At 43.8% G+C, this 14035-nt stretch overlaps 1 protein-coding gene across 1 annotated transcript in view; it reads left to right on the forward strand.

Moving 5' to 3' along the window:
* Positions 1-11012, forward strand: part of znf704 (zinc finger protein 704) — a 54698-nt gene extending 43686 nt beyond the window's left edge. Inside the window, exon 9 of the mRNA XM_084380360.1 lies at positions 253-11012. Within this exon, the coding sequence (XP_084236486.1) occupies positions 253-367 (115 nt within the window). The 3' untranslated portion in view covers positions 368-11012. The remainder of the gene's footprint in view (positions 1-252) is intronic.
* The last annotated feature ends 3023 nt before the right edge of the window (positions 11013-14035 follow it).

The raw sequence follows: 14035 nt of genomic DNA on the forward strand, positions 1-14035 counted from the left end.
TCTGACATTTAGAGAAAGACATCTGCATGATTTCTTGAGTTAGATGAGAAGTAGGTTAGCTTAGCTTAGCATAATGACTGGAAACAGGTGTAAACAGTTAGCCTGTCTCCATCCAAATGTATCAATCTTCTCATCTAACTCGGCAAGACAGCAAACAAGTGTATTTAGTTACTGAATTTTCATTTTTAAGTGAACTTTTCCTTTAAGTTAAGACAGCTTCTCCGTCCTGATCTGTTATTCTCTCCTCTCCAGCCGGAAGGTGCGTGGCGAAGGGAAGAAGTGCCGTAAGGTGTACGGGATGGAGAACCGCGACATGTGGTGCACCGCCTGCCGCTGGAAAAAGGCCTGCCAGAGATTTACCGACTGAGCGTCTCCACGCCAACGTCAAGGCACTGCTGCCTTTCACCAGAGATCAGGGGGAGGGGCATCATTTTGCATGCATTTGGTTTTCTTCAGCTCAAAGTCGCAACTTGTCCGTTAAGCTCCGGCTCCGCCCCGACCCCCCCTCAGCTCCACTGAACCATTCCAGCTGTGGAGGGAACCAAAGGACAGCGGAGCCACCTTTTACATTGCCGTCCAGGATTCCCAGTACTGCCTCGCCATTCCCATCGTTCCCTGTTTTGGGAAACTCCAGTGCAGCTAAACAGTGTAAAGATAAAATAGATCTCAAGATTTCTCCTGTTTTTTTTTTGGTTTGGTTCAGTGTTGCATCTTTCTATGTTTTGTAAAGCTCTGGTTTTTAAATGGAAAGTCTTGTCAAAGAAAGGGTCCAGAACAAAGGCCAAAAGCTTTTTTTGTGTGTTTTGTTAAAAGAAAAGAAAACTTTTTTTATCCAAAAGAAGAACGGGCCTCTTTGCTGCCGTTTTGAAGAACATTATTATGAGAAAGCATGGCGGTGGAGCTCGCAGTTTCTGTTCCTTCCACTTGTTAATCTCTTGTTTTATTTCTGGAGGTGATTTTTCTTTCTTTTTTCACCGACATCACAGCCTCTCCCGGTTCCTCACCTGCTCTTCACTCCTGACAGCCCCGAGGGAATGTACGGCAGAGCCGGGAAGGGCAGGTTGACACCTAGACAGAAAGGGAGGAAGGACGGTGAATGATTCATGCAAAAAAGATACAATTTACAGTCAGGGAAAGCAGATGGACCATGCCGGTGATTTACCACATAAAAACAGCATTCACACACACACACACACACACACACACACACACACACACACAATCAAAGCAGAAGACAGGAACTGTTTTCTATCTCACTTTTTTATCCAGTTGATTCATTTTCTTTGTTTTATCAGGGATGTGATTCAAAGAAAGCAAAAACCAGCAGCTAAAAACTAGAGGTTATACTATATACAGCACTATCTCAATAGTTTCTCTCTCTCATTTCACATGACAACTTCGCAACCAAAAACTACTTTATCTTCTTTCTGTTTTTGGTTATTGTTAAGGTGCCATGTTTACTGTTGTTGATGCAGTTCTTTCTTTCCTTTTTTTTTTGTTTTGTTTTGACAAAACCAAGACTGTTTACTTACCACCTGCTAAAGAAAGCGTGTTGAAAGACCTTCCTGACAGCACTGGAAGCATGAAGTCAGCAGCGAGCGAGATCCTGGAACATCTTCCACAACATACAGAGAGACAGACTGCCCTCCTCCTCAACTTTTACACCTTCCCAAAGGGAACTAAATATGTGTTTACATGGTACATGATGGTCTGTTAACCAAAGGGGGAGGGCTGAAAACCAAAAGTGAGGCACTTGCACTGTATGTGTGCGACGGAGCACTTGGTACATTTGTGGTAACTGCTAGAGGGTTGAAAATGTTCCTGTTTCACCAGCCCTCTTCATTTACAACTGACAAAACAGAGCAAATGTTTGACCACCCAGACGTGGCTGCTTTTCTGTTCGCTCCAAGAGTTTTGTAGGTGGGTGGAATAAGTTACAAGCACTTGATTAGGTCGCTCCTTTTGTTGTTTAACGTAAGCTTTTCCTCGGGCTCTCGTACATGTAAACTTGTCACGAGGTAAAAAGGAGGTAAAGAGCAGCATTGGTCTAAATAATGCGGTTTCCTTATTTGTCATTTGAATGTGTTCCAGCCTTGTTGTCGGCTCAAAGGCGGGAAACAAAATCACCAAGGCCAAACAGTTTACAGATGTTCACTTTGTCGTGATGAACGGAGCAACTTTTTTGTCACCTGGAGCTGCGTCCGACTTTATTGCATTTATGTACTCGCATTGATACAAGTGTTCGAGTCCAGACCAACCAACGGGCACAGTGTGACTCTGTTTCTGCATTATGATGTTTGCATTCAAGCGCTTTCGTGTCACGCGCAGGATCATCTTACACCAGAACCAACACCAGCTAATAAACTCACGCGCTCCCCCCGTTCAATATTCAGTACTTCCGCACCTGTAGCTCTGCCATGTTTGCTCAAAATGTTTCTATTTTGTCTATTTTTTTCTTTCCGACTGTTCATGTATATATGTAGTTCTTGTATTTTCTCTGAGCTCCATGTTTATGAGCAGTTAGCTCGGTCATTACATCCGCCACCTTACGAACGAGGCAGGTGAGGAGATAATGTACCGTTCGACCTGTTGGGCTACTATTGTTTGGAATATAGAGATAGCCTTAAAGTCACTCTTTAAAAAAAGATCATTGTGCTTCTTCTTTCATGTCATTACATCGATGTTTCAGTAAGAAATATTTAGATTATCTCGAAACTGATTTGCCATTGTATTATGTGAACGTATTATTGTTTAAGAAAAGATAAATCTATATATACGCAAAGAAAGAAGAAACTTGTCGGAGTTTTTAGATTCAAAGCAAAAAAAAAAAAAGATATTGATTTGGCTGTTTTTATTTTTTTCATATATATGAATATATAATCTGTTTATGAATTTTGTTTTCATGTTCTGCTGAAGGAAATGTTTTTTGTCGCTTTTGTAACTGTCGGAGGGAGTCCAGGAATAATCAAGCCAAGCTTGTTATGCTTTTTTTCCAGTGAGCGTGACCCGCACGCTGCCGCCCGGAGCTCCTTCACGTCACGATGCTAAGCGGTGGGAAAACCACAGTTGATTAAAACCTTTATCTTATTTCCAATTCTCCTCTCACACTTTCAATTAGTTTGATTGACATCTCCGTGTGTTTGTGCTCGGTCACACACATCTGTACGCAAACGTGAAGGAGCCCCCGGCAAAGTATGCGGGCCGCCGCTGAAGCACGGTGCTCTGCTCCCCCCCCCCAGTGTTACTCGCTCCTCCCAAGGAGCGACACACCTTTATCAAACGGCCTGTGGCGTTCCCCTGTCAGGGTGTGCGGGTCGAGTCTACTGCGAGGCTCCTGACGAACACGCTCTGAGGGGGTCAAGGATGTTTTTGTTGCTTCAGACCTCTGCGGCTGGATGTGGCTGATGTTTTTGTCTTTATTTTTACTCCATGCACTTCCCACTGCCCTTTCTCCATCATTGTGGTGCTTCATGTTTGTGTTTTCCTCCATTGGCATGTGGAAAAAAATATCTGGCAGCCAATCAGATTGTGTCCCTACAGCAGTTCAGACCATTCAGAGGTTCTGGCAGGACCGTATATTTTCAGTGGCAGCATCTCCAGGCAGCTAATTTTAAAAGAAGTTCTCTCTTCGTGCTGATTCTCGTTCAGCGTTGTGTCGATCACACGGCTCGTAGTAAGATTCGGCCAAAATAAGCTAACGTCACTCCCTCGTTCAGGGTTCATCCAGATGACCTCTGAAGGATATCTGCTGCCATATTTCTCACTCTGGGATTTGTTTGTGGACGGTGTCCTGGTCTGCATCGTTGTAGTGACAACATCTCGGTCTCATTCACTGCCAGTGGCACAAAGACACTCAGCCCAGGTCTGTCTTTGCATACTGTACGCTCTGGTGCTGCGGCGTCGGCGGGGGAGAAAGGGAGGTACTTATATTCCCGTGTTTCTCTCATGTGTCCTCTGATCATATAAACTCCATTTTGTACACATTGTTATGCTGTAGAACATGAAAATAAAAACACCTGCCTCAAGTCTACCAAGTGTCCAGACACCAGTTAGTGAGTGGCATCGCCCCGAAGACCTCTGCTCTCTCTCCTGCTTCCTCATCAGTTTATTTTGTTTGTCATTACTGTCTCTCATCTGTCAGACTGAGCCCTCGAATATAACATTATATGTGAGCCATAAATAACGTTCAATGCTAAAACTAATCGGTTCATTCTTGATCTTTTGATTCATTTGCTTGTTCTGGAGCTTTTGACCGTCTCACAGAGTCTTCATGAAGAGATGAGTCGTATCAGTTCAGTCGTCTCAAAACTGCATCACAAAAACTCAAACAATTGTTGCTACGTTTGTCTTATTTCTTGTCAAAATATCTAATTACACTGAATATAAAACACCGAACAAGTAACATTCAAGTAAAATCTAGTGATCTTTGTTTTTAGACATCACAACTTACTTTCAAGAAACCTTAAAGGTGCCAAATGCAACAAAAAACAGTTGAAAACATTCAAAAATTAACTATAATTATCAATAGAAAGTGAGGAAATTGACATTTTTGCTAACTAGCTAATGGCAGCAACAGTTAGCAGCAGTTAGCGATGACTCTGGTGACATGCTGCCCGTTTGTTTTGAGTCTGATTTCATTTGCAGATTTTTTACTTATTAAGAGCAATAAACACCTCGTATTGATGAATTTTTATTGATTTTTCTGTCTGATGTTCACCTGTACCTGTTTGTTTCATAACATCTACAGAGGACGACCATGTAATTCAGTCAAGAGCTTCAGAAGGAGTCAGTAAATGAGCCTCGAGTTGAGATTTATTTCAAATTTATTTTCCATGTTGTACATTAAAGGAGCAATATGTAGGAATTTTAGCTGCAAAACATTGATAAAATCTAATAGTATCAACAGAATGTGAAGAAATAACAGCTTTGACATTATTATGTCTTTATACTGTGTTACAGAGATATCGACTGAAGTTAGCATGCTAACCAGCTACAGTTAGCGGGTACGCTGAGGACATGCTGCCCTCTATTGTGAATTCAACAGGTGGCCAATTCCTACATACTGCACCTTTTTGAAACATCTTTACAAATTAAAGTCATTCGTAGCCACAATCTGAGGAAGACGTGGTCATTTTACACGACATCAAAGAGTCGTAGTGGTTTCAAATTTAAATCCGTACCCAGCTGAAGAACAGACATGTTTGGGCTGTTGATGATGACTCATTTTCTTTTTACTCCTGAATCTAAAACCCTAATGAGCCCAACACGCCATATGTCCTCACCCACCTGATGCGATCATCCAACTTAATCATACGAGATCAGAAGTTAGCTCCCGGTCCCGCAGCCCGGTGCGAGGAGGGGGAGCGAGCCGCCGAACACGAGCTCAGAAATGGTCGCCGCCGCCACAAACATGTGTTCGCACAGCAGAACGATCGCGGTATCAAAGAGCCACAATAGGCGGTCTTGTTTGTTGCTCTGCTGAGAGTGATATGAATACTTATGAGGACTTTTTTTCTCCCCTCACACGGAGCGGCAGCGGCTGTTCTGGCTTTTGTTCTCTGGTGTGTTTACCCCCTCCTCCACTGCTACTGCTGCCTATTAAACAGCTGAGCGTTCAGCCGTGATTTATAAGCTGAATAAAACAAGATGGCATTATTCTGCTTACGGACGGTATAAAAATCTACTCTTGTGAGTTACGAGGGACCCTCCGTGTATATGTCCTCACGCGCACACACACACACGTCCATGCACGGTTGTCCAGCTTAGCTACTGAGCAGCAGCTGACAGTTTTATAAGCATTCCTGGTTTATGTATGTGATCCCGACCGAGATCAATATTTCATACACATGACAAGACTTGTTTGTGACAAGGAGCTGACACTTATTATACCTTATATCATCCAAGTATAGGTCAATATATGCTACAATGTATACAGATTAAGCTGCAGTATATCTAAGCTACAGTATCGGTGTGTATCGGTGTGTTTATGTGATATCCCTGACTTTAAATACTCTCAAATTTCCTACTCGTTTCCGTTTTTTATCCGCACTCTCAGATCTAGAAGTCAGAGCGGTTTGCCCCTCAGCTCTGCGGTCGCAGATTAGCCGGACGCTCGCAGGGTTTTGTTATCCGCCCCCTCCGGCCTGCAGCTCCTTCGCGACAGACCCTCCTGCGTTCTGCAGTGACGCCGCTCGACGACGGTCTGGCAGCAGGGGGCGCTCTGCGGAGAAAACGGCTGAAAAATGCAATTATTTTGAGACTTACGCGCGCAGCCGAGCGCACCCGAGCAGTCGTAGCGTTGCCTTGCATGACCCCCTACGCACAGATCGAGTAGCAGCGTGTCCTCAAAGATGCTGACGGCAGGTTTTTAATTGGAGGAGGGTGGAGGAGTGGATGAAGCGGCTTCTGCAAACACCTTCTCCAGCAAGAAGTGTTTCCAGGAGCTGCTTCACCACCTGTTCTGGTTTTCTGTGGAGGATCATAGGAGTCCTGAATGTGCCTTGATGAGCGTAGAGTTTCTAGAGTAGGAGCTCAGCAGTCGTCACGTTCCCGTGGAGAAACTCTCGCGTGGAGGTGTGTTGCTGTGATGTGCAGGGCCACAGCGACGATGAAGGAATGTTTCTGGTGCTGGCTAGTCTGAGTTCTGCTTTCTATACCTGTGATTCAAAGATTTGTGATACAAAGAAAAGTGTCCTGTGAGTCGTGTTCAGTTCGGAGGCCCTTTTGGCCGCGTTCTTGGTTCTCGGAAAGACACCGCAAGGTCCAAGAGTGACTTTTCTACTCTTTGCTGTGACTTGTATAACTATTTTCTCGATGATGTTTCAATGTTGGGTTTTTTCCTCGTCTTGATATATCTCCGTCTCTTTGTTTTCCCAAACATGACTCCTCTCTCTCTCTCTCTCTCTCTCTCTCTCTCTCTCTCTCTCTCTCTTTCACTTTCCCTTTTGCGCAAGGGCTTGTAGATAAATGTGTGTCGATGTGAAGAAAAAAAAAATCGCTGTTGTGGTGCAAAATCTACGAAATGTTTGGGAAATCAAGGAAGCCTCACTCAGCAAAGCAGCACGTGAAACAGTCGGGCGAGATGATCCGCTAAATGACTCCCACAGGAGCCTCGAACCTGAAGGAAAAAAACACTCATGAGCCTGAAATCTGTTCATGGATTGGATTATTCAGAATAAACTAAACATTGGAGGTGTTTCTGCCTCAGCTCCTACGGTTTTAAACTTTGATATGCAACACAGAGAGGGCCGACCCGCCTTCCTCTTTGAACCGGATCATCTCGCCGGCTGTTTTAATCCGATTACAATCATGTAGACCTCAAGAACTCAACGACTGTCGCACTGGATTTTTACACTCTTTTTTCAAACAGTATATGAACTATATGCTCTGGTCTTACTGTATTTTTAATACTGCATGTGCATGCAAATAAGGAATTAATGAGATTTATATAAATGTGCTCTATTTGTGCTTTGGCGTCCATGACAGGAGTCGGGAGCAGCCTCAGTTTACGTCATGTTTGTGGTTTCAAAACTTTAAAGGGGCAGTATGTAGAATTTTGATATTTACAATATTAATGAGATTAATGAAATGTTTGTGTTTTCCATAACAGAATCTGGGGTAAATAAGGTCCCCAGAACACCGTTCTGAAGCTAGAAAGGTGGCAGGGTCCGCCACAAAACTACATAGTGCTCCTTTAAGATCGGTGGAGAAAAAGAAATCCCCGTGAAAGACCTCCGCTGGCTGCTCTCCTCCCTGACATGGCCGCCTCAGTATGTTGCGTTTTATATCCTTTTGAAGCCTCTAAATGTAAATGTTTGATATGTGTTTCCAGACTGTACACTAAATCGTAGATGCAACACATTATTTTCTCCAGATCTGTTCATGGACGGTGCAATAGGTTGAGATGTTGTCTGACGTAAACAGGGCTGATGGTCCGGGGGACGGTATTTCTGTGCCGAGCTGACGACACGCTCAGGATGTCATTTCACAAGTACTGACGAAATTTCAAGAAACAGACGGACATTTTGGGAAAATGCGTATTAGCTTTCATGCTGAGAGTTAGATGATGCAAATGTTCTCCCCCTCCTTTCCACTGTGTGTGCTAAGCTAATGGTTGCTAGCTCCAGCTACATTTTCACGGCATTATCGACGACACCAGAGCGCTCTGATATCTCAAACACTGTCAGCTCTTGCAGCAATGCTCGTCCCTCTGCTCACCAAGCGGCTTGTTTGTTACGTTTATGTGGAGAAAAGAAGTGTGGGAGCTGTTTTACAACCGGTACGAGTCCCACATGTGTACTTCCTCTGGGTCATCAGGAGTAACAGTGTGTTTTCAGGACCGCAGGACGAATGAGACGACATTTATCATTCTGCTCTGGGAGGGTTTTGGGGGACGGTGCGTTGCCAGAAGTGGCGAGGCCGTCCCCCACTTCTCCAAGCTAACTACCAACATCCACATCAGTCTGCATCACTCATCAAGCAGAATCTATCAAGGAAGCATTTGAATATGCAACTAAATATCTCAGCTGGAAACTCTTTTTTCGCCTGTGTTTTATTTTTCATAAATACCTTTTGGGCAGGACAAGCTGATATTACACAACCATGACCCCCCTCCGCACACACACACACACACACACACACACACACACACACACACACAGGAGCATCATAAGTGAAAGAGGTGTGAAAGCCAAGCTCACGTCGTGGAGGCAATATGTGCCCACGCTGCTCGACATATGTCCCTGTGGCTTCAGGTCTCATCCTGTGATGATGTGAAGAGCTCGCTGGTGGAAGCTGCTCGCGTCTCGCCGGGCCGCTGGTCCTAACGCACAGCACCGCCAAGGAGCTGTTACCATCTAAGTGTGTGTATGTGTGTGTGTGTGTGTGTGTGTGTGTGTAGGGTGAGATGATGGAGTGTGTGTTTCAAATGACCGCCTGAGGTACGTCCCATCTGCTCAATGTAGCATTGACACCTCCTCCTGTTTGTCTGTGTGTTTGTGTGACGAAAGTGTGAGCTGACTGTGTTCACTGTGAGAGTGTGCATGTGTGTGTGTGTGTGTGTGTGTGTGTGTGTGTGTGTGTGTGTGCACCTCTACTCCCTGATCAAGCCATTCCTGCGGCCATAACTGCACACGTTTCATTGTGCAAGCTGTCATACCTCGTGCATTATCAACCAGTTCAAAGCATAACAAACCTCCACCTGCTGCTTATTCACACCAACCAAAGCCTGATGACCAAAGTGAGATGTGAGGAGCCCACAGTGGAGGGACTTCACATGTTGATGAGGTTAAACGAGAGGTCACGTTACATCTTGTTCAAGCTCACTGACATTGTCACACGATGCAGTGATCGCACTGATGCTCATCCTTGTCTGGAGCAGCAGTGAGCTCACACAGGATGTTTCGGGGTCCTGGTGGAGCACGGGGAGCTTGTTTACGTGTGTCCGAGTCGTTGAATAATTGATGAGGGCGATGATAAAACGGCACATGTGCTCGGGCTCCATCTGTGACCCCCCTCAGCTGATAAGAATCGCTGCCGTCCAAAGGAGTCGGTAGCTTCCCTTCACTGTGAGGCTCATGGCAGGGGGGAGGGTGGGGAAGAGGAAGAAGGAGGCACATCAGGATCCGTTTTAAATACAAGCCATACAGCTTCTCACATCTGAAGGGTTTAAAACACACAGGGATTTGTTTTGTCGTGACTGGAGGATCAGAAATATCTCCAAGCCATAGTTCATTGTTCCACATAAGAAGTGATCAGGACGGATGATAGAAAAATGCAGCGATCCTCGTTTTGTGTCAGTGTTGTAGATGAAACCTCGAATGACTCATTGGAGTTCAAAGCTTAAATTAACAGTTTCAATCTTTGGGAAATTGGCTTGTTCACAAGAGTCAGAAAGTTAGTTCGTTGAGGAAATTGACACCAAACACACATGTTTGGGTGTTAGCAGCTGTTTAGCTAATGCTAGCATACAGGGGCAAACTGCCTCGCTCCGTCCAAAGGTAACAAAAATTGGTGTACAAGAAGTTGGATTGGACTATTTAAATTTTTGACACAAAGTTCTGGGCGTTAGCCTAAATATGAAGCTACAGCCAGGCCAGCAGCCGTATGTAGCTAACGTTAGCATTGCGCTGAAAACGGCGTAAGGTAACGGAAAATTCTTCTAACAGCTGCTCTTAACGGACACCGCGCTCCCGTATCTTGAGTTAAGCAACGAAGCTACAACCAGCAGCTTAGCTTAGCCTAGCTTAGCTTAGCCTAGCCTAGGCACATAAAACCACATAAACATGTTTGTTTTTTTACACTTTTGTAGTGATTTAAACAAGTGGATTATAATGTAGCTTAGCTTTAGCGGTGGTAGTAGGACAGAGCCAGACTAGGCTTTAAGTCTTAATGCTAAGCTAAGCTAAGCTAAGCATCTGGTGGTTGAGAGAGCGGCAAGAAAGCGAAAAGAAAAACTGGATTTCCCACAACGTCGCTGTCGGGGATGGCGGGAAGCCATGTGGGACAGTTTCTGAAGGTGTTTTTCCTTCACACACAGACTCGACTCAAGCCATTTGAACTGAATGTTCTCCTGCACATTAACACAAAGCCTGCTTCATCATGTTACACAGAGACAGTCGTCAGTATCACACGTTCAGTCTGTACATGAGATTGTTTATTAACACGCGAAGCAGCTGCAATATGTTTGTTCTCTGTCGCACCGACGATGTTTTCTTATATTGTTTTCCACGATATAATCAAATGAATTCTATGAATATATGATTTTTCTCAAGCGAGGGAAATCGACACACACTGACTGTTAACTCCTGTACTATTGTTTCTTTTCTTTTCTTATCTGATCTCTGTGTGTAGAAATCTGCCTTGGTTCTTGTTGTAAATGGTGTTTTCCTGATTACGAGTTGCGTTCTGGTGCTGTTGTTGTTTGTGCAGTTTAGACCGTCTCCAGAGTGATGAACCGACTCTGGGGGCATCTGGTTGTAACTGAATAAAGATTTTTTGGCAGCTGTTTGTTAGCCACTGTCGCTGCGTCTTCCTTCAGTTCAAAGACACATCAGTCAGTTACAGAGCTGCTGCTTTCACTTGAGTTAAACATGTGAACTTTTCCCTCCCTCGCGCCGTAAACTCTCCAAAATGGCGGCTGTGTGCTCGTTATCAGAACACTTAATTAGACGTTACCTCACAAAGCCAAACAGCCTCAGAGCAAACTTTAAATGGAGCATCATCTCAGCTCAATATGGATGTAATTCATGCCTTAAAGGAAAAGTTCACCCAAAAATGAAAACTCTGTCATCATCTGCTCGCCCTCACGTCGATGGAAAGTCGAGGGAAGTTTTCTTACAAGTCCACAAAACATTTCTCGAGCTTCACAGCAAAGACAGCGATGAAAAATACATTTTGAAACAAGTCCCCATCGACTTCAGTTGATTAGGGGAAAACGCTGCAACGCTGTCTTTGCTGTGAAGCTCCAGAAATGTTTCGTGGACTTGTGAGAAAACTTCCCTCGACTTTCCATCGTCCTGAGGGTGAGCAGCAAGAAGTTCTCAGTTGTTGCTTGCTCTCTTTCGCTACATCACGTGTTGGATTAACAAAAGACTATAAAAAACCCCCGTTGGACTGTGAGTAACCGAATTACCACTGAAACTAAACTTGTTCTTCTGCTTTTGCTTTAGACGGGGGAGTTGGCATTTCTCTACAGGCTTTACAGTAGAAGTTGTGAAAGCCCCTGACAGCTTCATCTCAAATGTCGCTTTACTTACATCTGTTGAAATCATTTGCAAACACCCCAACTATCAAGTTTAGATTTGTATCCTAGATTTGTGCTCAGAAACACACATGACATCACCTCTTCCCAGTCATGATGAAGACGTAACTACAAACAGACATTTCTCCTGTGAAATATCCAAAACTGTTTGGCATCAGACTTCTCATAGCAACATGTCGTTACTTATTTCCCTCTGAAACTGATCTACTACATCCAACAGGCCTCAGTATTAACTATGAGTCAGTCTGGATTGAGGAAAATAAAGCCAGCAGGTGTTGCTTCTGTTCTTGGCTGCCCTCTTGTGTTCAAACCAGGTAACTACAGCTGGAGAAGGTTTGGTTTTGTCCTCGTCCAGTCTCAGTTTTAACCAGTGACTGACACTGATTTTATTTTCTTACCTTCAGTGGTCGGCTACACTTGAGGAAACTCCCCCTCGCAGTCAAACAGGATTCCCATTACCGCCCCACGTTGTTACATAAAGACTCATAATCAGGTTACTTCAGAGGTATTTTTAATTAGAGTACATTTCTTCTCTCCATGGCTCCAATTAACGAACAAACAAATCCTGTGTGTGTGTGTGTGTGTGTGTGTGAACACAAATAAAACCCTCATGTCTCAGATAAAAGGCTGTAATGAATTCTCCCACTGAACCAGGTCATGGCTGGAAAGTGATGTTACATGAGGACACGAGCTGCTGCAGAACTGTTCAAAATCCATTACATTGATGTTCATGCCTGTTGTCCACCAGCAGGGGATCATTTGTACCAGGCCCGTCCTGTTTGTGTACCAGAGGAAACGCTGTCTGTGTTCAGATTGGCTCCATTTGCCCTTCAAGTTTTATTTAAACCACCACCGGTAGCCCTGTGCATATTAATCAGCTAAGAAACAAATGTCTGGTGAGAGTAACTGTCCAGTGGTTTAACAGATGTGAAGATATAAACATAAGAAGCTGTAAAGCCGACGCAGGAGAATAAATGACTGTTAGAGAAGGTTGTTGGTGTATTTAAAAGCGGCATCTTCAGTAAATACTGTATCAGATCCTGCAGTTTGCCAGGACTCTGTAACAATAAGCAGATTTTGATCATTTTAACTGATTTCCAAAAAACTTCTCAGTCTCGGACATGCTCGCAGCTCTGTGAGGCTGTATTCAGTTAAGTTAACCATGTTCACCATCTCACTTTAGCATGTTAGCTTGCTTAATTAGCACTAACAACAAGCAGACCTCAAGCTGACACCGGTGGGAATGTTATCAGCTTTACGATTATTTAATCACAAATTAAGAGAAATTGAAATTTAGACCTGATGATTGTGCAACGAGGACAAGTTAACACCAAGTTGTTACAATTCATCCTCGTGGGCAAACAACGAACCAGGATGGCCGAGTACAGAGCCAGGATGCTAGCATGGCTAACACAGGTAGGTGTCAAAATGATAAATTATAAGAAATGTAAGTAAACCTACTCTTTAATATAATTATTCTGTACCACTTTACAAAATAACACCCGGTGGAGGCTCTTGCCTTGCTTTTATCTGTGTTACAGCAGTGGGTGGCGGAGGCTAGGTGTTACCTCCCACGCAGAAACAATGAACAAGTGTTTAAATATTGACTCTGGCTCTGGAAGAGACACATCTATTTCACTCTCACCTCGGGTCAAGGCTGAACCTTGACTGTGTGTTTGCTCTGCCTCTGTTCTGCTGATCTTGGCCGTTTTCCTGTAACTGTCTAAGCGTGCAGATCATTTTCTGACAGACTCTTTAACAATGGAGCAGGGGATGGTTTTTATTCTCAAGTGTGTTTTGAAATACCAGCTCTGGAGTCGTGAGACTCTGAATCAGTAGTTCACTAAAGTGTTGTACATACGTGAGACAGAAAAGGCATACATTCATGTTCTGAACACAGTGTTAGACTATTTTATCATTGTGTGGCGTCCTGAAATTAATATAATGAAGAACACGGACATCAGATTGGCCCCACAATGTGAACCCATAGTAAACCAACAGTGCCCCAAAACGGAGGCAAAACAAGTGCTTATAATAATAATAATAATAACTCCAGTATACAATAAGGGCCATGCAGAAGCAATAAGCCAACATCTCCCTGGCTAACACAGAAAGAAAAAAGCTTTTAAAGTGTAAATCTTTCTCTAATGAACTTCATAAGTGTAAGTCGTTCTGTATTAGTGCAATTTTCTACACTCGAACAAACACTACGTGTGAAACAGTGTTAATATGATGAAGAACAAATAAACTAGGAGCACATTTGGCATCTGAGCT

Source organism: Pagrus pagrus (genome assembly GCF_965226575.1).
Source record: "Pagrus pagrus genome assembly, chromosome: 17".
In the NCBI taxonomy this organism is placed as follows: Eukaryota; Metazoa; Chordata; class Actinopteri; order Spariformes; family Sparidae; genus Pagrus; species Pagrus pagrus.